The 25,005-nt window shown below is 31.5% G+C and overlaps 1 protein-coding gene across 2 annotated transcripts in view; it reads left to right on the forward strand.

Moving 5' to 3' along the window:
• Positions 1-25,005, forward strand: part of LOC107448812 (carboxypeptidase D) — a 248,890-nt gene that overhangs the window by 178,710 nt on the left and 45,175 nt on the right. For both annotated transcript variants that reach the window (XM_021146849.4, XM_021146846.4), the window contains exon 2: positions 12,060-12,278. In XM_021146849.4, coding sequence (XP_021002508.3) covers positions 12,060-12,278 — 219 coding nt within the window. The remainder of the gene's footprint in view (positions 1-12,059; positions 12,279-25,005) is intronic.

Here is a 25,005-nt window from a genome sequence, read left to right on the forward strand (position 1 = left end):
GGGTTTGATTTAGTTTTGGCTGTATTATCTATTAACATCTCGCCAAATTTGGAATATCTTCCCATGCTCTTAAGGCTGCTTTTCGAAGCTCTGTGTCCAAGGAAAATAAAAAATCCATAGTTTAAGTGCCTAACACTTAAAGCAATGCGATTATTTTAAATTATATATCAGGGCTCGAAAAACCGCCCGTCCGCCCGTCCTCGGCGGTCAGAAATTCCCTTCGGACAACGAATTTCTCGAATCCGACGTCCGCGCGGACGGCCATTTTCCCGTCTTGATCTCTGTCATTTAAGTTATTTCATAAAAGAAATTAATTATTTCATGAAAGAAATACTAGGTTACTATTAGTAACCCAGTGCTTCTTTTATTACTGTATAATGTAATCGTAGTATTTGTAATCCTAGTAACTACTAATTCATTTTATTTTATATTATTTTATAACCGTCGTTAAACAGCCGACCCAATTTTCATGGGTTTACGACTACTTACGTTCAACTCCGTAGCCTTGTAATTTTGAACCAATCCAGAAGACAAGGAAACTCCTGGATCAGTACCCCCAGAGGTATTGATTTGTTGTGGGAACATGGAGGACTTTGAGACTCGACAGATTTAACGTGCATCAGTCACCATTTACTACACGGGGAGTCTTCGGTGTGCAATTTATATAAATGTTTGTAATAAATAAGAGAAAATTATATTTTTATTTATTTAGAAGCTACGCGTTAGTTTCAGAAGCGCACGGGTACATTGTTAGACAAGCCGTCCTCGGGGACGGGTAAAATTTCTGAGATTTTTCGAGCCCTGTTATATATATAATTTTTCCGTGAAGGATCGAGGCGTTAGAACAGACAATTAACTTAAATATTTTAAAAAGCTTTTAAAACATTTTTAAAAATCCCTAATTAGGTAACATTTTCCCGCCTAGATGAAAACTATCAAAATCCCAGCCTTATTCTCAGATTTTTTCAAATTTTATGAGCCGTAATGCAGCATTGGAGTAAGCATTTAAATATTTAAAAAAGATAGATTTTAAACGTTTTTTATTTTCACAAAACAGTGGCTTTCCTAAAAATATTGAAGTCGTTTTGCGCCATGTTCAAAATAAGCGTGGAGAGCACTGGCTTTAGATAGGTTAAACTTGACCTAACAGTTATGAGTAACAGTTTCAAACTTGCAGTAGTTATAAAAACAGCATATTATTCGCCAAAAAAAGTATAATTTCATATTACGACGGAGCCTTCGAAAACTTCGCGTCCGTTAGCAACTATGCATTTACTGGAACTTCTTGGCGTCAGGACTGGAAGATTTCCCAGATGTCCGACGACCCCTCAGTCTGACTCTTAAATAGTATTACTAAATTGTTCGATAAAACTGGGTGTCTAGAACGAAACATTAACATTTATTATAAATTAAAATTCTATTTCGTAAAAATAATAAGTTTCTGAAATTTTAAGTGCAGCCATATTTGTTCATTTTAAAAATGCTGCCTAATAAAGAAGAATGATTTTTGTTTGATTATATCTCAGTAGTTTCTCTGCGTTTAAATGAAATAACAATATACAATACTCCAAAAAAAGAACCATTTACGATAACTTTTGATCTAATGACCGGATCTTCACGTTCTAAGACTTAATCTAAATGATTCGAGGGGATGACCTCAAATTTGGTAATTGATTAGTTCAGACGATATTTTAACAAACATGCATCTCAGTGTATTTGGTACTTTTGCAGCAAAATATGCAAAAACAAATTTATTAAAAATTTGCAATTAATTATCCTTATTTTCTTGCTTTTTAAGCTATAGCCATAGCAATAAGGGTAACTAGATGCGTTTTATAAATTAACCCACAAAAAACTGCACAAAAAAGTATTTTAAACTGTAGTCCTCTCTGCATAGCAAAACCAGTTTTTTCCATGTTATTAAATAGAGAAATAGTGTATTGGAGAAAAACCTTCCTCCAATTTAGGCCATTTGCTAAACCGCAAATGTGTTAATATTCGCATTTCGAATATTAAAATTATTTTGTAATCATAATTAAAAGTAAAACACACCGTAAACTAATTCTTCTTATTTGTTATTTATGAACATGCCGTTTTCTGTGATAAATAATGTTTTCAATATATAGTTAGAATAATTTTTGTTCCCCAAACCATTAAATGTTCATCTTCTTACACACGAATTCATCTTCTTACATAGTATTTCTATTCTTTGATCTCTATGCTATTACCGAAATTGAAAAGGAAAATGCATGGAGTTTTTCCTTTATAAATAAATAAATAAAAATATAGCAGGAAAATAAAATCAAAATGTAACAAACTATTTCCATTGCTAGACTTATTATTTATTACAGTTCATAAAAAATGTAAAAAAAGCAACGGTAGTTCATAGAACAGTTGTACTACTATTTGTTATTTCACGAATAATAAGACTCCGAGAAATATTCCTCATTTCTATATTGGTTTAGACTTTTTCTACAATGTTTTGTTTCTATTTTTTTAAGTGTTATAAAGGAAAAAAAATATTGTCAGTGAAAAACGCGAGCTATCTTGTTATGAAACAAAGGGAAATAAAAACTTTTTACTCTAACCCAAATGCAACTTCTCTGCAATAGTAGCTAAAGCTCAGCGCCATCTACCGTTGAAACACTACATTTGAAAGAATGAATTTTTGAATACTTACCCGGCAATTTAATTTACGTTTGTGTGTTTTTTTTTCATTACATTTTCCTTTCTTTTGTTTCGTAAATAAATTACGTTCCTAATTCTTTTCCATTGGCTAAATCCAAAAGGAAAACTTATTCCAGGGAAATGGAATACAAAACGAAGGAACAACGTGAATGGAATATTAAAAAAAAAGTTCTAACGTCACATTTGTAAAGTTTTTGATACAATTCAGCTTTCAGAGTTGAATAAATAGAAATGCAGAAGAAAAAAAAAGTTCTTTTCTATCTGTTTGCTCATGAATCACCTAAGCAAGGCTAGTGAAAGGGGATTACAAAATCTAAATTTAATTCAAGATTTGACAGACATATTAATTAAACCTCGAAATGTAATTTTAAGAAGAAATAAATTATTTGAATAAAAGGAAAAGTTTTTACTTTTTTCGACTGTCACATACAGAGTAACGTTGTTTTATATTTTAGAATAATGTATCCTATCTGTGAAAGTTTCTTTGTTTCCATTTTGGAAAAATTTATTTTATCTGTCTAATCCTAATTTATATTTCTTTCACATAAATTTACCATTAAACTATTCAATAATCAATTCAAGGAAATATTTCATTAAAATAAATATTGGTATAACTGTTTTTTTTTAGTGAGATAAATAGTAGGATACGATTTTATTTGTTTTATTATATACATTGAACTTATCCGGGACAGATGAAATAAAAGACAAGATAGAAATGATTTATTGAGGACTTCCCAAATTGTGGTGCGGAGCAAAAAGTCTGGAAAAAAAATATTTTCCAGAATAAAATCAAAATGTTTAAATAAAATTTAAAAAAAATAGTAATATAAACAAAACAGTATAAAACAAAAGTAATCGAGACTAAATATTTACTGTATGAGCCAAACGGGCGGACTATCGCAAGCTCATTGGAAGGGAAGAATAACATAATTTTTTTTAAATCTCTTCGGAAGATGTTGAGCCATGGTGGCTCAAGGAATAGATCGCTCGCTTCTCAATGAGGTGACTAGAATCTCAGCGATGGCTGGTTGATACGAACTCCGCACTCATCTCACACCGACCATAATGCTGACATAAAATATCCTGAGTGGTAGATGTCTCATGGGTTAGAGTCCCTTTACTGTCAGGCTAACTATGAAAGGTTTTTGTAATTTTCCTCCTCGTGTAACTCAAGTTTGGGTTAGTTCCACCTAAAAGTCCTCTACGAAGGCTAGTTTCTCCCAGTACTTGATCCAGGAATTCCCTTGTCTTGTGGATTAGGTTATAAATTAGCTACGGAAACCTTGGTGGTCGTTAACTCAAAATCAGATCGGTTGTTCAACGACGGTTATAAAAAAATGATGAAACTACGGCCGGGATAGCATGGTCTGTAGGGCGTGTAAAATCCCCGTGTACTAAATGGTGACTGGTGCACGTTAAATCTGTCGGAGTCACGAAGTCCTCCTAGTTCCCATAACAAATCAATACCGCTGGGGGTACTGACCTAGAAATTAACTTGTCCTCAGGATTGAGTTCAAAATTATAAGGCTACGGAGTTGAACATTGGTAGCCGTAATTTCAAATTTGGACAGGCTGTACAATGACGGTTAGAAAATAAAACAAGATGATGAAACTGAGCAGTGGTGCAACAGAGAATAGAGCTGTGTGCCGCGTTCGAATCCCAGCGATGGCTGGTCGATGCGAATTCCGCACCCAGCTCACACCGATCACAGTGCTGACATAAAATTTCGTCTTGGGCAGACGGATCATCGGTTAGAGTCCTCTTGTCATCTGGACAACCATGGGAGATGTTAGTGGTTTCCCCCTTCATCTACCGCAAAAATTTCAGGTTAGTTCCATCTAAAAGTCCACCACGAAGACTTGTGTCTCACTAGATCCAGATGCTCCCTACTCTTCTGGATTAGGGTAAATATTACAAAGCTACGGAGTTTAACCTTGGTTGTCGTTAACTCAAAATCAAATCGGTTGTTTTACGACGGTTGTAAAATAAAAATGAAATAAAATAAAATGATGAAACTAAAATCAGTTTCCAGTTATCAGAAATTAAACCTAATATTTCAATATTGTGCCAGCTAAATCAACTTCCCTGCCCTTTTTAATTTATTTAGCTGACTTGGTTCCTTATTTACAGTTATTTGACTGCTTTGCTTGAATATGGTAAAATAACAATTCAAAAAATTGTTATTTATCCATTTTTTTTCTAAGAAATTTCTAACCGTGTAGTTTCCGTGTGTTTCAACGCTCCAACGTGAACGCAATTACCTAACAGCCACGGTTATTTGATTATGGCACCATTCGAACTATTCGACCACCCACTATTCTAAGCAAGAAAAAAGAACATGCAAATCAAGACTAATATTTTTGGTATTTAGGAGAAACAAAATCCCTTTAAATCTTTTCCCACTAAAACTAAAAGTAAATCTTTTATAATAAAAATTAGTTCCTGAAACTTTAATGTGATATAATAGCTTCGTTTTCTTGACTTCAAACATCGAAAACAAAATCTCAACTAATTTAGCATTTCCCTTAATTTGTTTGCTAATCTAACTTTACGACATAAAACTCTGACACACCACCATTGTTCTATTATTCCTTTCTTGTTCGAATTAGTAATTAAGCTGTAAGCAAGAATGTCATGAATAATTTAAAATGAAGACACGCTCTCAAATAAAACTGACATTTCTACCGTGTTTCGTTATCTTCGAAGCATACAAACCCTTCAGAAAGAGCATTTTCGGTATCTTAACAAATCGCATTAGTAAACACGGTGCATTTACCTAACATACATTAGTTTAATCTTAATTGTCTGAATGTCTGTTGAATGTCTTAGGCTGACAAAGCCGTCACTGATGTTGTAACTAACTTTGCCCATTTCAGGATTTTGAGAGGGATTATTCTTCACTTAGAAACTCAAATGTTCTAGATTTTGTATTAGCTGTTGTACAATAAGTAGAGTAATTAAGAAAATCTTAATCAAATATAAACATTTATAAGGAGGTAAAAGCATTTTTTTGTGTGGTTTAGCTAGAAATCACCCATAAATTAAAGAACGAAAGGTGATTAGTTATTAATTTGAGTTAGAAACATGATTTATTAAATCTATCTACAATGATTTTTAGGTCGGGATAGCCCAACACCTCCTAAAAGTAGAAAGGCCTCAGCACGGATCAATTTAGTAGTCCAATGTGACGAAGTTAACTGCGCAGTAGACGAAAAATAAGAAAGTTGTCATTACGTTAAGGGTACTAAGCTGCGCAGTGGTTGAAAATACAAAATATGCCATGACGTTAGGACTACTAAGGGATATTTATGGTAACCCGTGCTGAGGCCTGTTCTTTCTAGGAGGTGTTGGATAGTCTGGTTGGTATTGCGTTAAGAGGATGTGAGTAAGATCCCCACCGGCCGAAGACTCCCCGTGTAGTAAATGCTGGCTGGTACGCGTTAAATCTATCGAGTCACAAAGTCCTCCCATTACAAAAGGTACCGAATTCGAGATTCTCTGGTTCAGGTCAAAATTACGATCCGTGGATGGATGAATGAATTGGAGCGTCATGTTCTTGACCATAAATAGTACCAGTGAAAAACAAGAATCTCACACTCTGCCTTAAATACGCTAGATTTCACCAAGCAGGCCTGATGGATCGGCCAGTGCCAAAAGAAACAACAACAAAAACTTTTTTTTTTGAAATGCTTCCTTTGTCATTTTACGCTGCTGAATTCCATTATCCGTCGAGTTACAAAATGTTATTTTTAAGGAATGTTTTCTGAAAAGTGACAGTTAATAGAATTTTTCTAGACGTTTCTTAATTGAAATTTGTTTCCAGTAGGTTTGCATTATCTTAACGAGAATTTTAATTTTAAATATTTATTAGAATATGGTAAGAATATGGAAATTTTTGGAAAAATTTCCGAAAGAAAATTTCCTTTTTGTTAATAATAGTTTTGTTCGAAATAAGCATTTACGCAAAAGCTACCTTTAAATACTGTAAATAATACAAGGATTATGGTTTCACGAATTCATGTTTATTGCAGCTGTAATTATAAGGAAACGTTCCTCTGGTCTAGAAATTCGCATTTTGGGAAGAAGCCAATAAAACGAAAAAACGAATAAACGAGAGAAATGTTAACCAGTAGCCACAAAGAATTTTTGAAAAAAAAAAAAGCAGTTAGAATAAAAAAGAAAATGGTACTAGAATTTTGAGAGTTTGATTTTTATTATAAAGTAAAACTTGAAATAAGTCGTATTTGTTAACACTATTGAAATCTGTAACCTAACAATTTTGAAATATGGTAGGCGAAGTGGCCACATTGCATAATAATATTAAAATGTTTCAATCAAATGATAACGTTTCTCAAGATTGTAATAATAAACTGTTCGAAATTTCTCAAAAAAAAATGGTTAAAAAGCAAAATTTATTTAATTTTTATTTTGACACACTCAAGAAAAACAGTTAATGACCGTAAATAAGATGTTATTCAAACTGTTAACTGGGAGAAAAAAACGTTTATTAACTGTTTTCGCATAATACGGTTAAACAACCAGAATTTTATAGCACCAACTAGACACATTCAATGAAAACACTGAGATCTTTGTAGACGGGTACATATTATAGCCGAGAAGGCAAAGTACAGAATGGAGGTTCGATTCCCAGCTTTGACACCACACTGATTCCTCCATTCCCTTCAACACACGAAGAGTTTCTAGTGTTCCATTTTTCCCAATTTGTAACCCTGGGCTATTAGAATACGGTACTCTCATTCACGCATAGGTGGTTGCACTAAAGAGCTATTAAACTATCTCTGATGTCGAGTTAAATTCCTTTTTCACGGATTTTTAACCATACTATTAGTAAATGGTTTCAGTTGTAATTGTGGTTGCTTATTTACGTCGCACTAGAACTTCACAATAAACTATCGGCGACGGACTGGGAAACATCCCTAATGATGATCATAAAGACATTCTATCACAATTTTGATCATCTGCGAAAGGGATGACTTTCCCGCTTTGGTAACCTGACCTACACTGCTCACCCGAAGTCACTCGTAGCCTGATCAAAGTGGTCATCCACCCGTACATGGACCGTGGTCAGCGATGTTTACCATCGGTGTTCTACTGGGAACCGTGTCTTACGATCAGTCCATGGAGCGACTAATCAATTTTAAAACCGTAAAGGCAAAAATGTTTTTTACCATAAACTGTATGGTAATGCAATTGGTAATTAATGAATGGTATTTAATGGTATGGTAATTAATTTAATGGACGGAAAGCTGCCGGTGATTTTACTATAATTTTAGAAAGAAAATCCTAACAGTGTATTCTTAACTGAAGGATAGTTTGCAACAAACTATAATTTTTAAAGAGCAAGGCTATTCAAGATATAATTATGTGCCATAATTATGTGCCAAATGACTAAAAAATGTTGTAATGCATTACCAAATTTTGCTGGTTTTGAGACATCTAGAGACTATTTTATTCATATATTGAAAACCTTAAACTTCATCTGTTGTTTTTGTATGCCATTAAGGCAAGGGGTACGGTTATTCTTGTTTTCCAGTGGCGCCATCTATAGCCATGAATTCAACTTCTGATACACCCGCACGTCCCACCCGCATATAGGGCGGACCCATTCATGCATCCATTCATTCATCGACAGATCGTAATTTTGACCTGATCCAGAGAACGATCAATCTCCAATCCAGTACCCCCAAGGCATAATTTGCTATGGCAACAAGGAGGCCTTTGTAACCCAACAGATTTAACGCGTACCAGTCACCATTTATTACACGGGGAGTCTTCGGCATGCTGGATTCGAACTCCAGTTCTCACGAATAGAAATCCACGCACCCTACACCAGCTATCTAATCTGGCTATACCAGCCCTTTAAAATTCATTTCTCATTTACATTTAAAATATATAAGAGTGCTTTTCTTCTGTTGCCCTAATATGCATGAAGAAATGTTTGGTCTAGGAGTCGAATCATTATTCATAAAGTAACACTGTTTGAAATTTATCTAGGATTTGGATTATATGAAGTGTATAAGAAGATTATATGGTGAAGCTACTTTAGGAATTAAGTCTATGCAAACCACCGTTCAACCATAATTTATACACTGGATTGTTTTAATAGCATGTCAAGTTTATAATTCTCTTTAGAGAGAATAATTCATGATTTTCATTTTTAAATTATAGATTGGTAAAGATGGAAATTTGCTAAGAGTTAGTTTATCTCTGTAAATTTAAAGCTTGCATCTAAATAAATACAGATAAATTGAAGTTATGCTTTCTGTTTAAATAATTTATTTTACTTAAATATTAATTTTCCTCAGGAAATAATCACTTTTGAGAACTCGCTATCACAGTGTTAATATTCAGTGTTGCATATTTAGAGTCAAGATTTTAAGTGAAAAAAATACTACTCTTTTTATAGAATATCTTAAGCAGAGTTCTTTAAATGGTGGCAAGCGACATAATGATTTTTAATCTGTATCGTGCATATTTAACATACACTTTCCACGAAATTAAAGTTTTATTTCAGTTTATAGAATGGTTTTCGTTTTTTTAAAGCAACACTACAAACTGAAAATTTAAATTTATATCTTGATTCAAATATCTATCTAATTTGTGCAACCGACTATAAAAACGTGAAGACTTGCTGTAATTTGAGATACGATATTCTAAGGAACAAATCAAACTAAAAATCTTTTTTTTTTTTTAAAAAAAAAGCACTTAAGAGTAAATATTAACAAGCACGCACAGCTGTGATTATGTTTAAAAAAATTAAAAAAAAGAGAGGAATTTTGATTTTTTATTAACATAAGAAACACATTATAGAAATAAAAGTTATTTTTTTACATTTATTTAAAAGAAAAATAAACCACTTTAAACAGATGAAACATGATTTATTTATAACTTCTTTACATCCTGACCATAATGACTGCAGTTAACTTCAGTTTTTATTGCAGAAATTTGAAAATGATTAAAAAATCAATCATTTTTAACGGTATTTTTAATGACCTTACGAGTATAAAGCTTTATTTATTAGATTAATTTTTATCAATGGATGCATTAAAACATTTTAAAAATTAATGATCTTTCATTTTATGGGGATCCGTAAACTTTTGAAAATTTGTTTTATTAAAGTTTCTTCTTTTGAATTTAAAAAAAAAACATACTTGTACGTTTTTAAAAGTTAAACTATTTTTTAATTTTTTAACTAATATTCTACAGAGTAATCAAATAAAATATTCAATTGCTATTTTACAGTTGGTATCCTTTTGGGAATAATCCGAAAGGATTTCGAATTATAATGGCTGACATAGAATTTTTTCTTAAAATTTAAAAGATAACACTGGGGAACATGTTTTTTTGTTTTTTGTTTTCTGTTGCATGAGATATTTTAACGGATCTTGGATATTTACATGCCGATGATTTCAAATCTCCAATATATAGTTTTTTTTCAAATTACATGTTTAGTCTATCACTAGTCGAAACTTGCAAGTTTAAAAAAGTTACTTATAACAGGGGGACATGTAAATGTTACCACGAATTTTTGAAGCAGTTAAGGCACAACATTAAGAATAAAATTGTTTGGCAAACCTGGCCTAGCAAGGTCGTCATACACCGCTTGGCTGTGCTTCCTTATTATGAACCGTTTCGTCATGTGCCTCGGAACAGATCATATTAGGAAGTGCTCCTAGCTGCATACGACGACATTTCCGGTCTTGGGTTCAAATGTAATATAATCTTGCGATATTAAACACAACATTTAAGTGACCCCCTGTTATATATAATGCTTTCAAAACTTGTATATTTCATCTGCAATGGGAAAAAAGGACAATTTTAAAGAAATTATAGGCTGAGGAGCAAAGCTAATTTCAGGTTTCAAGTCCCCACACCCGAATTTGGCAAGATTAAGCATTTCAAAGAATAAAAAAAAAATTTGTTCTCCAGTTTAATTTTTAAAAAGCAAAAACAACAAACGAAGACAGTTAGTGGAATAATCTAGTTGTGACAAACAAAAACAGTTAGTAGAATAATCTAAATTTAAAATTGACTCTTAGTTCTTATATTCTTTATCGCTCATTACTCGAGACTTGGCGAATTTGATGATGCATTTTTCAAGATTATATGGAGTCGAGGTGAAAATTTCTGCAATTTTGTCAGATAAAATGCCGAAATTCTTTTAAAAAAGTAATATGAAAAGAAAACACTGGTTAAAGAATAAGTAAATAAAGGCATCATAAGAAAGCTTAAATATTAATGAATACTTTTTCGTTAGGATTAAATATTAACGAATAATAGGATTGAAACTTAAAAACAAACATTGATTAAAAGAACAGCGACCAAAAACAAATGCTATTAAAAAAACAACCAAGAAAGAAAAAATGATTAAAAATATAACATTAAAACAAACATTATGAAAAAAATTACAATTTTAAAACCTCGGTCTTACTGAAAAGTATATTAAAAACGAAGAAAATTTTTATCTTTGTCATTCGTAAATCTAAAATGAAGGGGTGGGCATCACTTTCAAAGGAGGTGAGGAGGAGTTTGGTAATAATAGAAAATAAGTAATGCACTTTATATTTTATAGTTTTAGGTCTGACAAACAAAATATCTTTTCCTTCCCTACAAACTTTAAAATGGTATTTAAGATATTAAGTTCCAGGTGCAATTTGGGCACTTTATATAATCTAGGAAAGATTTTTTATATCTATTGACGATGCATATTTTTGTGGTGGTGAAGAAACAATTAAAATTTGCCTTAAGGAAAAGAGCTCCAGAAAAGATTTAAAAGCTCTAGCTAATCGAAAATGGATCGACATTTTACTTGAAAAGTTCTACCTAACGAAATATAAAACGTACGCTTAGTACGCATTAAGCAGTTTTAAAATTATATTTCTTTTCTTCTTTGCAAACTACAAGATGAAGTAATACTTAAGTTGTATCTTGTTACGCAACTTATCATGCATATTATGAAGCATAACGTATTTTAATTTCATTAAAAACAGCGTAATACACAAATAGTAAATTTTCTTTATTTTATCCTATAGGCGTTATAACGGTGCACCTTCAACGGTAAGATAGATGATGGGGATAATAAAACAGAGATGATTTAATCGAATTTCAATATTTAATTTTATGCTATTTTATTGCTTAAACTGTATATTTATATCTTCAGCATAGTGTAACCTTTGTCGGATTATAATTTTTATTTTAACCATTCCAGTTATTTATCCCACTGGTGAAGATACACCATTGCGATAACAAAATTCGTATAGGTTTTAATAGAACACTTACTATTTCTGATTTTAATTGCTGTTTGTATTGAGAAAATCAACATGATCACATGTTAATTTGCATATTTCAGTGAGAGAGCACCAAGCTGTGATGAAGCCAGCAATCTGGTACACCTCGGGTTTTGTTGTGTTTCTTTTCTACCTCTACCTCAGTGCCATACAACAAGTAAGAGGCATACAGATAGACTTCAGTTACCACAATTATGAACAGATGACCAAGTTGCTGCATGACATCAGCAGGGAACATCCAGACTTTGCACTACTCTACTCCATAGGAAAATCTGTGCAAGGTAAGTACCAACCCTCCTTCCTCGTAGATTTTGTAACTATCGTCCCGATCGAGCTGCGATGGCTCATAGGATAGAGTGCCCTCGGCTCCTAATCAGGAAATCCAGGTTCGAGTTCCAGAGTTGGCTGGCTTATAAGCAATATGGGCCAGACTCGCACCCACTACATTGTTGACATAAAGTACCATGTAATAGATCATGGGTTAGTAACTGCTTACAGTCGAAAACCATGGAGTAACGCCTCCATGTAACGAAGATGAAGATTAGTAAAAAACCTCTCCGTGAAGACTATTTTGCTCCAAGCTTGTTCCAGGACTTCTCTTGCCCTCTATTCAGGGGTTTAAAATGACACGGAGTATACATAGTTAAACATTGTGGGTAGTCGTGAACTCAAAATTGAGTTGACTTCTCAAGACCGGATTTTAAAATAAAATTTTAAATAATTTCATCTGACACTGGTTTGGTTATTTTGTGTACTATTAGCTCAGTGGTTTATCGAAATCCTACAGCCATTTTGTTCTTTTTTCTCCTAAAAATTCACAACAAACTCCAAAGGTTAATAATTTTACGATTTAATCTTTGAAAAAAATTCTGAAAATATATATGAAGGTTGGCGATTTCAGAACACCACTGTAAACCAAGTTAATTGTTTGTGACTAACTCACTTTCGCATCTCTTTATCACTGTGAACTCGTAACTGAAACATGTCAGATATTTTCTTGAATCATATGCTCAGTGAATTATTATTTAAACTTATTTGTAGTCTAGAGAATAAGATTTGAATAGGTTGAAGGCAAATTTTATGTGCGTGGAAAAAATTTAGTGGTTTACGTCTGATATTCAGCAATACAATTAAATCATTAAATTTAATCTTTACAACGCATCAATCTTTCATGCATTAAAAAAAAGTGCAGTGCTTTTTTTTCTTGATTTCTTTAGATAACTCTTTATGCAATTATACTCCGTTGCAATTTAATACAAGACCATCGCCATATAGCATTCTAAAAATTTTCCGGGACCACATATAGTTCTGCTTTATTTCGTTATTAAATGATACAAAAATGCTTTCAAAGCAATGCAAAAGCACTTTTAAGTGAAACACGTCAAACAAAAATTTATTTCGTGCTATCTTTTACGATGTATGTCACAGAATATTAAAAAAAATGTTTATAATTTCGAAGTTTTACTGGAATCCTTGATTTGGCGACATATTTCAATAAATAAGAACACTTGTTCTTAAAACAGAAATAACTGTACGACATATACAACTGTATGAATATGCATGAATCTAAAAATCATTGCATAATATCTAAAAATTGACACAATTATACGTCTTTCTATTCGTATTTAAGGAAATTAATGAAAAATAATAATTATAGTTTCCTTGCAGACGATTTTCTTCTGCAGTGAAACAAAAGTAAAAATTCCATGTCTCGCAATTGATTTGTTAAGGCCAAGTCAGCATAAGACACGCCATTTTTAGTGGTTCAATTTAATCCAATGGTCTTACAACGTCATATAGTTGTTTCTTTTTCAAGAACGAATGTTCTTATTTATCGAACTATGTCACTAAGTCTAGTAATCGAGAAAAACTTCGAAAATACAAATTTTTCTTACTAATTCTGTGATATATATCGCAGAAGATAGCAAGAATTAAATTTCAATTTGACATGTTTAACTTTTAAAAGCTTTTAAATTGCTTTGAAAGCAAATTTGTACAATTTGATAACTAAATAAAGTGGAACTATATGCAGTTGCGGAAGATTATTTAAATCCAAAACAGCAAATGGTCCTTCCAGCGGAGTATAGTCAATATCAAGTTAATTTTTGAAAAAGTGGATTATGATAACATAATTTCCTAATTGAAATTCGTCTGAGCAAAACATTTTTATCTACCATAATATATTTATAATAAAATTTTTATATGCCTATAAATTTAGCATATATGCTCGTCTTTCAAAAGAAATAAGATAAATGAATAAGAGAAAAAGTAGTCATTCAATATAAATTTATGCTACATTCATGTAAAAATCATTTATCACTGTTTATAAAAATTCGGTAGTTAATTGGATAAATAATCAAAGAAGGGACACTTTTACTAAACGTTTAAAATTCCCGAACATTTGCAACGTAAAATGTTTGGTTTTGAAAATACATGATTTAGCACAGCGCAATTTAAAAATATCGCCTAGTTAGTGTCTTGTTTCTGAAATGCCCTAAGAAACCACAAAAGGCAAAAAACAGTTATCTTTCACCCAAAAGAATTCACATTCTTCCATGTTTCTCCTTTTTCTAATTCTCTTAAATTTGCTGCAAATTAAAATCCTCCTCCGACCAAATTCAATTAGCTCGAAGCAAACTAACTTTAAGATGAAGTTGGAAGCAACTGTAGATCTTTTGCTCTTCAATTTGTACTCGATGTTAAAGATGAATTTAATTTTTTAAACTAGATTGTTTGTAGTAATTGAATTAAGGCATCTGTTTCCTTTCTTGTCTACCACCACTTGAAACTTATTCCAATCATGTTGTTGTATATACTTGGAAATAATTTTCTTTTGCAGTAAATTATTTTTTTTTAATAGTTTCGATATACTGATTAAAACTTCGCTTAAAAATTTTAGTTTTTTTCTCTGTTATATGCATTAATTTAAATAATACAGCTAAATATTTCATTAGCTAAGAGTAATCAGCATCTTGCTCACTACCACGGGCTCAATCTGGCTCAAATTGAGCCGAATCAAGCATGCGTATTCACTTATCTGGAATGAGATGAAAGATTAAACAATTATCTTTTTGAAATCTTATGCACTAGAACGACAGATCAAGCCTATTTGGCCAATATAATTCTTTCTTGATTTGTAATTCAAAAAGTTACTTATTGAAATTGTTGAGTCTTTTGACCCTCCAGTACTTGATTCAATTCGAGTTCTCTTTTAATCATTCACACGTTAGCCTTATAGAAACGTATATATAAAATGACGGAATGGACCAGAGTGGCCCATTAGTTATTTTGGTTAAAAAATCATAACCCCAGGTCGGTGTGGGTGTAAGGTACCCTTTGGTAAGTACAGGGTAACCCAGCTTCGATAAAAAAACAAAAGTATTTCAACATATTTATAAGTATTAGAAAGTTGTAATTAGATTATTAGAAAAGCAAACTCAACTATCTAAAACTAATGTATGATATAAGTCAATGTATTGAAAAGTTTCTGTTCTTTTTAATCAAATATTTTAGTTAACGAAATCGTTTAAAATATCATATAATTTCGGCGATCAAGTCTGTAATAGGTTTTCATTAAATTAATTACGATTATATTTTAAGATTTTGGATGTTTAATTGATCTACACAGAAATAAACTGAATGTACAACTCTGGACTTTTCAATCTTTCAAGGTATACATCAATGTTCAGCCTTTCTAGTGTTAAATCACGTTTTTTTCCAACGGAGCAGTGGACAATATCGTTCTTCAGGTGCAGAGGCATTTTATAAGAACATTAATATAAAGAAATTATTAAATGAATCCTTATATATATATATATGTTGTAATCAAGAATTAACAACATTAGCAGAAGACTTGCCGAATGCATAAAAAGTTTAAAAAAATTATTTTAATAATAAACATGTTTTTTTTTGTTTAGTTTGAAAACTAAATACTTTTATACTCCATTTAGCTTTTTTCGATTAAATAAGCAATTGACGCTGTTTTTCAAATATATCTTGAAACCAAGGAAAATAAAAATGCAATAGTTTAAGTGCCTTACACTTGAAGCAATGCGATAATTTTGAACTATATATATAATCTTACAGTAAAGAATTATCTGAGCTTTACTACAGACAATTAACTTAAATATTTTGAAAGTTATGAAACTTTTTTAAAAATCTTCAATTTCGCTACACTTTTAAACCTAGATAAAAATTATCAAAATCGCTGCCTTATTCTCAGTTTTTGCAAATTTTTATGAGCCCAAGTAATGCAGCATAGAAGCGCGTTTTTAAGCAATAAAAAATTAGATCACAAACGCTTTTCAATCTCGCAGAACTGTGGCTTTTCCCCATATTGACGTTTTGCTCCCTTTGCTAAAAAAAGAGTAGACAGCACTGACTTTAGATAGGCTAAGCTTTACCTAATTGTCATGAGCAACAGTTGAAAACTCACATCAGTTATAAAAATGATGTATTATTCGCAAAAAAGCATCATTTAATGTTACGACCGAACTTTCGAAAAACAGCCTTAAAGCGAAACATTCACCTATTGTAAGACTTTTAAAAATCAACCAATTTTCCTTCTCAATATTTTTCAACACTGAAGCCAATAAAGTGTTTATTACATTTGCAGTTAGAATCAGTACTTTTAAACTGGCAAAACAATAGGCGACGCTTCTTTTACGTCATTTTTCTTCTCTGCGATCACATTTTTACTCGAATAGCACAACACATGCATTCTTTGTTTATCAGTGATACTTCATTTAACAACAGTAAGAGAAAGAACTACACACAGCTCTAAACGCTTAGTTTGCTTTCATATGATGCAAAACCATTACAGCCAAATGCGTTCTTTTGTCAATCCATTTAAAACCAGATGGGGGACGAGAGTAAGACTGGATCTTTAAAGTAAATTGGCGATGGAAATGCGTTCAATCGATTATGATGATTGGAGACCGAGAAAATAGATAATGAGATCGTGTTTGAAAGCATGTGATAATAGTTATCTATCAGTTCCCTGCAAATGGAACCATTGTTTTCAGGGAATATCAAAGCAAATGTATGATTATTAGATGATGGGGGGGAAAAAAGCAAGAAGTTTAAAAATAGTAAATCTATACGTGTAGTCTGTTTTAGATTTGATATTGATGATACATGATGCAGACATATTTTTTGAGGTATTTAAAGAGTTCGTATCAATGATTTGTTGGAGAAAATGGCTTTTTAATGACTTTTATCAAGGAAAAAAATACAGGATAAAAATTTCAAACAAAAATGCCAATATTTTGTTTTTAACCGTAATATAAGTATGGGATAACCAATAATCTTACATATATAAAAAAAATATGTATAGAAAGTAACAAATATGTATTATGTATTCTATTCTAAATAAAGAATTATATATATATATATATATATATATATATATATATATATATATATATATATATATATATATATATATATATATATATATATATATATATATATATATATATATATATATATATATATATATATATATATATATATATATATAAGACTTTAGTTCTTTTTCATTGGACTCAAAGAGGAGAAATATCGAGCATGTGAGCCGTCATTAGTATGAAAGCGTAAATGTACAAATTTCCAAGAAAAAATTCTTTTGGACGACGAAATGCTGAAACAAACTTAGCTATAAGTTGGGAAAAATTGAAAGGTTAACAGCGGATAACCATATCAGATTGCGAAGGAATCTTTGGGTGTTGGGGATGTAAGGAAGTGGAGTTCACTTGTAATGGAGAATTGAATCCTTTAAAACCCATTAAATTCATATCACGAAAAAACTAACAAAATGCGTGAGGGTAAAAATCAAAATTAAAACCATCGTGGTTTACTTACTGACATGATATTTTTGTAGTAACCCTTCTTCATATTTCTGGTTCTTTTATTTGCTTTTTCCACATTCCTATATTTTTTCTATTAGAAAAAGAATAAAAATTATTATATAATTCAGAATTTATAGAATAAAATAATACTTTTTCAAAATTAAGGAAAATTTCATTTCAGTTGGTTTCAGTACTCACAAATAAAAATACGATAATTATTCTTACGAATCTATATATATATTTCTCTTACACGGCGACAAAAAAAAACCTCATTACAACTCCCCAAATGGCAACGCTAGAAAATCGACCAATGATTGCCGCTAAAAATGTCACATGCCAATTCTAGCTGAGGTGGCTCAACATATAGCGCTTTTAAAAACGGAAACTGAAATAACCAGAGAGAGCATTCTCACCAAATGTGATCTCTTCCGAAATTCACCCCATCAGCTGCGGCAATCTCATACTATTAAGCTAGGCAGAAGTGAGTAGTCTTTGTCGATAGATCTCTATTTTAGTATTTTGTCGAAAGGGCTTTTTTTCTCGAATTTATGTATTACGAATTTATTTGACGATTTTTGATTTGTATCACGAATTTATTTGTTTTATTATTGTTATTAGTTATTCATTGAAAAATGAGTCTCAGTCGTTCTGTTACGCTTTTGAAGTATAATCAAAAGAAGCGTGCTCGAAGATTGGAAGAGAACATTGATGACAGCTATGAAAGACGTAGTGGTGAAAGAATACGTAGACGACGTGCTGTCATTCAAAATTTAACTGTTGATTTCAAATTTATTTTAGTGACTTAGTATTTACTAAAAAGATGAAATTTTTTTTTTTTAAATAAAAAGTTGTTATATGGATTTAAGTGATTGTTTTGAATTCTTAGAATTTTGTGCATTTGCAATGTACTTAAGTTAGTAGCGAGCGAAGCGAGCTTGGTTTTCGAAGCAAACCATATATGATTGCGTAGCAATTTTTGGGGGTTGGCGAGCGCTAGCGAGCAGGGGGCCCAGCCCACTAGTTTGAAAAATTTTTCTGCTGGACATTTTTAATGGACTGATTCCCTAATGAACATTTTTAAAACTTTATCACATCCTATTTTTAGCCTATGTCAGTTTTAATACTTTCCAGAACTACGAGTTATTAAACAATGATATTTTAATTATTTAAGTGGATGGTTTTATGAAGGATAATTACAGCTGAGTTTTTCTTTATCCTACTCTTCGTTTACCCTGAAAAAATGCAGATTCCAGTGAAACGGAAAAATATAAGTTGAGAATTTCGGTTCCTATTTAACTATTATTTAGAAAAAAAGCAATATATTCTTATTATATACATTCAGCAAAAATGGTTTAGTATTTTATAAAAGTCGCCAAATTTGGTGACGAAAATCATTATTTGGCAAAATCATTAGAAAAAGATTCAAACACTCAGAACCTTCCTAATGCTGATTACCTTTACCACGAGTGAAATATTTTATTCAACCCTTACAAATAAGCGACACATTTCGGTATAACTTGAGAGGGCTTGTATTTATCTAAATTTTATCAAAAGTCACGTAAATACCGTGTTTAATTCTCTTTAAGCAACAAATTATCGGTTTTGCCGAAACAAATTTAGAGAAAACTCTTTCAAATTATGTTCACTTTAATTCTTTCTAAACACAAAAGCTAAAATATAATTTTAAGCTAGATTTAATTTGAAAACTATTTGACGCAAAAGAGTCAGTAGATTTTAGGAAAATATTCCAATTCGTAGTAAAGCTTTTGTGCCTCGCAATAAGTTTAGATTAACGCTTTAATTTTAATCTCAATTTAACATTAGTTACAATATATTTAGTATTTAAAGTATTAAAATAGCTGCATTCTGAGAAAATAAATGAAATGTTTATTTAAATTGCATTGATTTTCTATAGTTTGTTAAAAGAGAATTTATAACTAAAAAACCTAATTTTAATTTAATGCAGTTATTTATTGCTTTGAAATTTTTTGGTGATATTTGAGATTATATCAGTTGTATGTTATGATATTGTTTTAGCGTTAACAGGAATACTTTTTGAGTTATGAAAGGTTTTCGCTCAAAAATGATGACATTTTCTAAAAAATTAAAAATTTTCAGTTCATAATTTTAAAAAAATAATTCTGCCAAAGGTGTGTGTTAACGGTTATAACAGCGCAAACAAGTATATGCAAATGGTCTGTGAAAAACAAACTGAAACGATATCTTGCTTAGATGCTGAGAAAAGATACATCGAAAAAGGTCAATTTTAGCACAATTGGTAAATGTCCTACCTACTCCTCTTAATTACATTTAAAATAAAATAATATGAAACGTTTTATGCAAGTAAACAATGAAAATCTTCAGAAGGGAAAAATAGAACAAGTAAGATATTCTATTACTATTAGAGAGATTCCAATAGCAAGATATTACTATTGGTATAATAAAATACCTAGTAGTAATTTAGTATAATATAATACCTGAATTATCTAATTAGTATCTTCTGATAGGTTTAAAAATCAAGCACCTGCACCCGTTACAAATGTCACTGTAAAAAAAAAAAACCTTTTTCGAAATTGAGCAAAAATGTGCCAAAATGGCTACGAAATAAATACTATTCGAATCTGAAAATACCATGTATTCAAATTTGAAACAGCATATACCCATTTTTTGGTAAAATACATGTGGAGGGAGAAATGTGAAAGAGAAAAATGTTTAATGGTTGCCGGTAGAATTCGAATGAAGGTCCTCCGGTTTACTAATTTCTAATTCAGCGGCCATTAACAAACTTTTGTTTTTTCTCATTTTTGCTTTTGCAGATTTTTCTATTCACGGGAGCTGGTTGCAGTTATAATGCAAGCTTTCAGTTCTAATATATAAAATTCGTTACCTGAAATAAAAAAAAAGTATAAAATAAAGTTTTTTTTCTTGTTTATGGAAATGCCAAACAGGAAAGCGGATCTTTAAAGCAAATAATATTAACAGGGGAAGAAGGCTAGCTTCCGAAGTCATAATGTAAACCAGTCTTCCAAGGTTTGGTGCGGTCACTGTGTATAAAGAAAAAAACATTATTTAAGGGTGCACAGAAGTTCCTGCAACTGGTTTCCACCCTCCTCAAAAAAGAAAAGCTTTCTCTTTTCATTTTTTATTGGTTTGTTCTGCATTCTACACTATTGTTAAACCGTACGTTACTGTTAATAAAGGTATTCATGTTGATTAAATCTGCTACTACATTTTGACAAAGAAAGAAAGAATAAAATGACGATGTGAGTGGTAGCGTTCCCAACCATACTAAAATAAAAACTAAACTAAAATAAACTCAGCGGCGCGACAGCCCTAGAGGGCCAAGGCCTACTATGCCCATCTCAGTTTTTTTGACCTCGGGCTCTGGGGTGCAGAAGCAGATGTTCCGGTCAGGTGGTCAACCGAACGCAGAACCCCCAGTGTTTAGTTCCCAAGTATGCTTGGTACTCATTTATCGATTAGGGATGATAGGCTGAGTCAACCCTGCCCGGCCCAAGGATCGAACCATGGACCTGTGGCACGACCGCGCAAAGGGCTACCGCTCAGCCACCGGACGTCAAACCATACATTTAGAGTTGCCAAACAACACCAGTTCACAGGTGACGTTCCTCCTGACAGTCAATTTGCTTCGTGTGTGCATGTGCTGGATCTTCCTACATATGATGGTATATTGAATTTGAATACGTTGCTCACCCTGTAAATTATATTTTTTTGCGGTGTAGCATACCAAACTGAGCAGTTCCCTGCTTTAATTACGTATTCTAAGAACTGGACTTCTTCTCGTTTCTATATTCTTTGGTTAACTTGTCCAGATTGGAAAATTTCTTCCTGGTTCGTAGTAGAAGCTCTAACCTCCATAGTTAAATAACTTAGTCTAATAACTTAACATAACATAAATAACTTAGTCTATGGAGAGATAAGAAGCTTTATAGATCAAGACATACATTCCGGGGACCTCTCTGGCCGAGCGGTATCACCCGCCAAACGCTATACTAAGCGTGGAGATGATAGTGGTTTTGGATGGATGTATCTTCGTGCTATCCATCTCTGTATTGTGCTATCTGTTTTTCTATTTTGACAAAGGTTTATAAGCTTAAATTGAGCACACAGGCCTGCAAATGTATGTAATTTCAATAAACCATTCACTTGAAAGTTTTTAAGATATAGCGAAATTAGCAAAAAGTGAAATGAACTAAGCTGTTAGGATAATATTATCCAAATTATAACCCTTTGTACCATTGAAATTGGAAATTAGTACGTGTCATTGCGGATACCCCTAGATAAGGCTTTCTAACTCATCCTGCATTTCAGCCTATAACTATAGGGTTTAGAGCTTCCTGCTGTGAACCTGGACGTTCTAGTTTTGAATCAGCTGTTTAACGACACGCTCACATATTTTCCCTCCACGTGCATTTTGCTTAAATTAGTATATACTGTTTCAATTTTGAAAACTTCGGGTTCTTAGGTTTGAATTTTATTTGTTTTGGGAGCTATTTTGTCACATTTTTCCTCAATTTTGGGAAACCCTTTCTTACAGTGCTATGAAATCACTTTAGGTAGATAATTAAAAACTTAAATCAAGGATAAACTTAAACACTTTCAGTTGGGGGAGCGGTAGTTTCTAAGGAAAAATCAAATAATTATGACTGAAATATATTAACTTCCAATTCCTGTAAAATTTAAACACACCTATTGTATACATCTATTGCAATAGGTGCGGTGAGGTTATGTCATACACCTATTGCAACCTTTAAAACGCAACCTTTAACGTCATTCACACCTCCTAAAAACATTTAATTTCTCATCAAACGCACTTAGTTTTTTGTGACAGTTCAAATTTAATAGAAACGTGTGCATAAAAACCTAATAATTATAAATAAAGCAAATAATAGACAAATAAAGTTTTAATCAAGCATACAATAGACAAATAAGGTAAAATATTTTCTGCCACCCTCAATATATGCTTTCCTTTTTTATTTAAGAAAAGAATATTTTGATAAAATTTAATCTCATAAATAATGCAAAAACTTATTTGCGATATTTTCTCCTTCTTTTAATTCTAGGATAACATTTCATCGTACAAACAAAGAACCACGTTAGATTTTCGTAGCTACGTCCCTTCTGGATTCATTTCAATAATTTAAGGAATAATTTTAGAAGATATCGTCCCGCACAAATAAGATCTAAAATTCCTCCGAGAAACGCTTTGTTATTTCTTAGATTAAAAAAGGAATGATTTCCTAAACTTAGTAAAAAAAAAAAATCGAGTAATAAGGTAATCAATTTTAAATCTACAATATTATCTTTTTAGTGGACTACAGGAAACGCTTGACAAGACAATTTCCAGCTCAGATACTTTTTATTTATTTATTTGGTTTTCGTCGAAACAGTAAATTAATAATATTTCGTTACATAAATAAGGATAAAAGAAAGGAGTTTCAATAAATTAAATTTTGTTAACTTTCTATTCCACAAATAATGTATAATATAATATTTCTTACAAGTTACGATACTACATTTTTTTGACTTCAAGAAACAATTTCAATAAGAATTCTAAACACAATAATTGCATTAACTTTCGTTCTGATGCAAAGATTTTTATTTTTTATTTTTTAATTAAGAAATGATTTTTAAAAAAATTCTTCAAATTTTTATGAATTCTTAGCCTCGGTGTTTTTTCACGTTATTTTTCAGACAAAGAAATTTTTTTTATAGTTTCATTACACGAGAAACTTCGATATTTGTTTTTCCTTAATCTTCCAGATTTATAATAATAATTTAGAAAGTTTTTAATTATAAAAAATGACATAGAGATATTGCATTTTATAAATATCTTTCTAAATTCGGACTAGATATAGCAAAAAGAAAAGATGTCAGCTCTAGGTACGATCCCTTATTTCATCCTTATGATTTAAAGTAATAATTTGATAGCTTTAAGGTAATATATGGTATTAGAAATATTTAAATCTTTCTTTAATCTCTCCTAGTTTGAACTATATATAGTTAGGAACAGAGGAAATATGAATAAAATATCATAGTTTCCATTATCATCGAGATAATCTTTCAGACTTAAAATGATAATTTGATAACTCAACGCTTATAAAAAATAATGTCATTAACTATGAAAACATTGTTAATATCATTGTAAATTTAAACTAATTATAGTTGGTAAAAAATGCGATACAAATAACAAGGAGAAATAAATTTTTTGTTGCATTTATAGAAATATATGATATTGCCTAATACAGATGTAGGAATTTAAAATCTGAAATTAGTTTTGCTCCTAAATTTTACTGATGTTCTTAAATGGCATTTTTAGTCTATTTTTGGTCGAATTTTTATAAATGAAAGGGGGTCGCGTAATTGTTGCAACTTCTAAAAGGGATAGTGCATATCATTAGAATGAAAACTACATACCCAGATAGCAAAATAGGGTTTATTGTCACTGAGCAAAAATCTTTTAATGTAAACCTAAAAAGGTTTGTTATGCAGTTTACGTGTAAACCTTCTAACCTTAAAGTGAGACCTGTGACAATCTGCTCTATTCTGCGCACATTATCTTAATCCAAAACCTTGGAAAGCAACCTTCCATATACAAACCTTGAATCAGTGTTGACCTAGGATTTTCAAACGAGAAAAAATCCTTTAATAAAGCTAGTCTCAAGGTGAAAATAATCTTAAATTTAGGTAATTATAAGGCTTCTTTTTGCAAGGTCTTGTATGTTCAGCTAAAATCCATCTTGTCGTGGAATTTTTATGGACAATGCAATTTGATCCTATCTCTAGTGTGACGTCAGCTATAACGTCATTATGGACGTAAGTGACCATTTCACCTAAGTGACAATATTTTTCAAGAAAGCTTTAAAAAATAATTTTTAAATCTTTTAGAATGAAAGGTTTTAAACTGCAATATTTTTATTTCATTGAAAAAAGATTTTTAGTACAAACATTTTCATGACAATAAAACGAAAATTCCGACACAAGGTTGTCGTAAGGTTGCAATGCTTTCTGGGATAGGAACCAATGCCTGGAAATGTCGTAGTTTGCATGTAAGTTCGTTTGCTTAATACAGTACACTCTCGATTATCCGTGTGCAGATTATCCGGTTTGCGGTTTATCCGTGCTCCTTTTGGAGTCA

Source organism: Parasteatoda tepidariorum, chromosome 2, assembly GCF_982258835.1.
Source record: "Parasteatoda tepidariorum strain Cologne lab strain chromosome 2, Ptep-v5.0, whole genome shotgun sequence".
Lineage (NCBI taxonomy): Eukaryota > Metazoa > Arthropoda > Arachnida > Araneae > Theridiidae > Parasteatoda > Parasteatoda tepidariorum.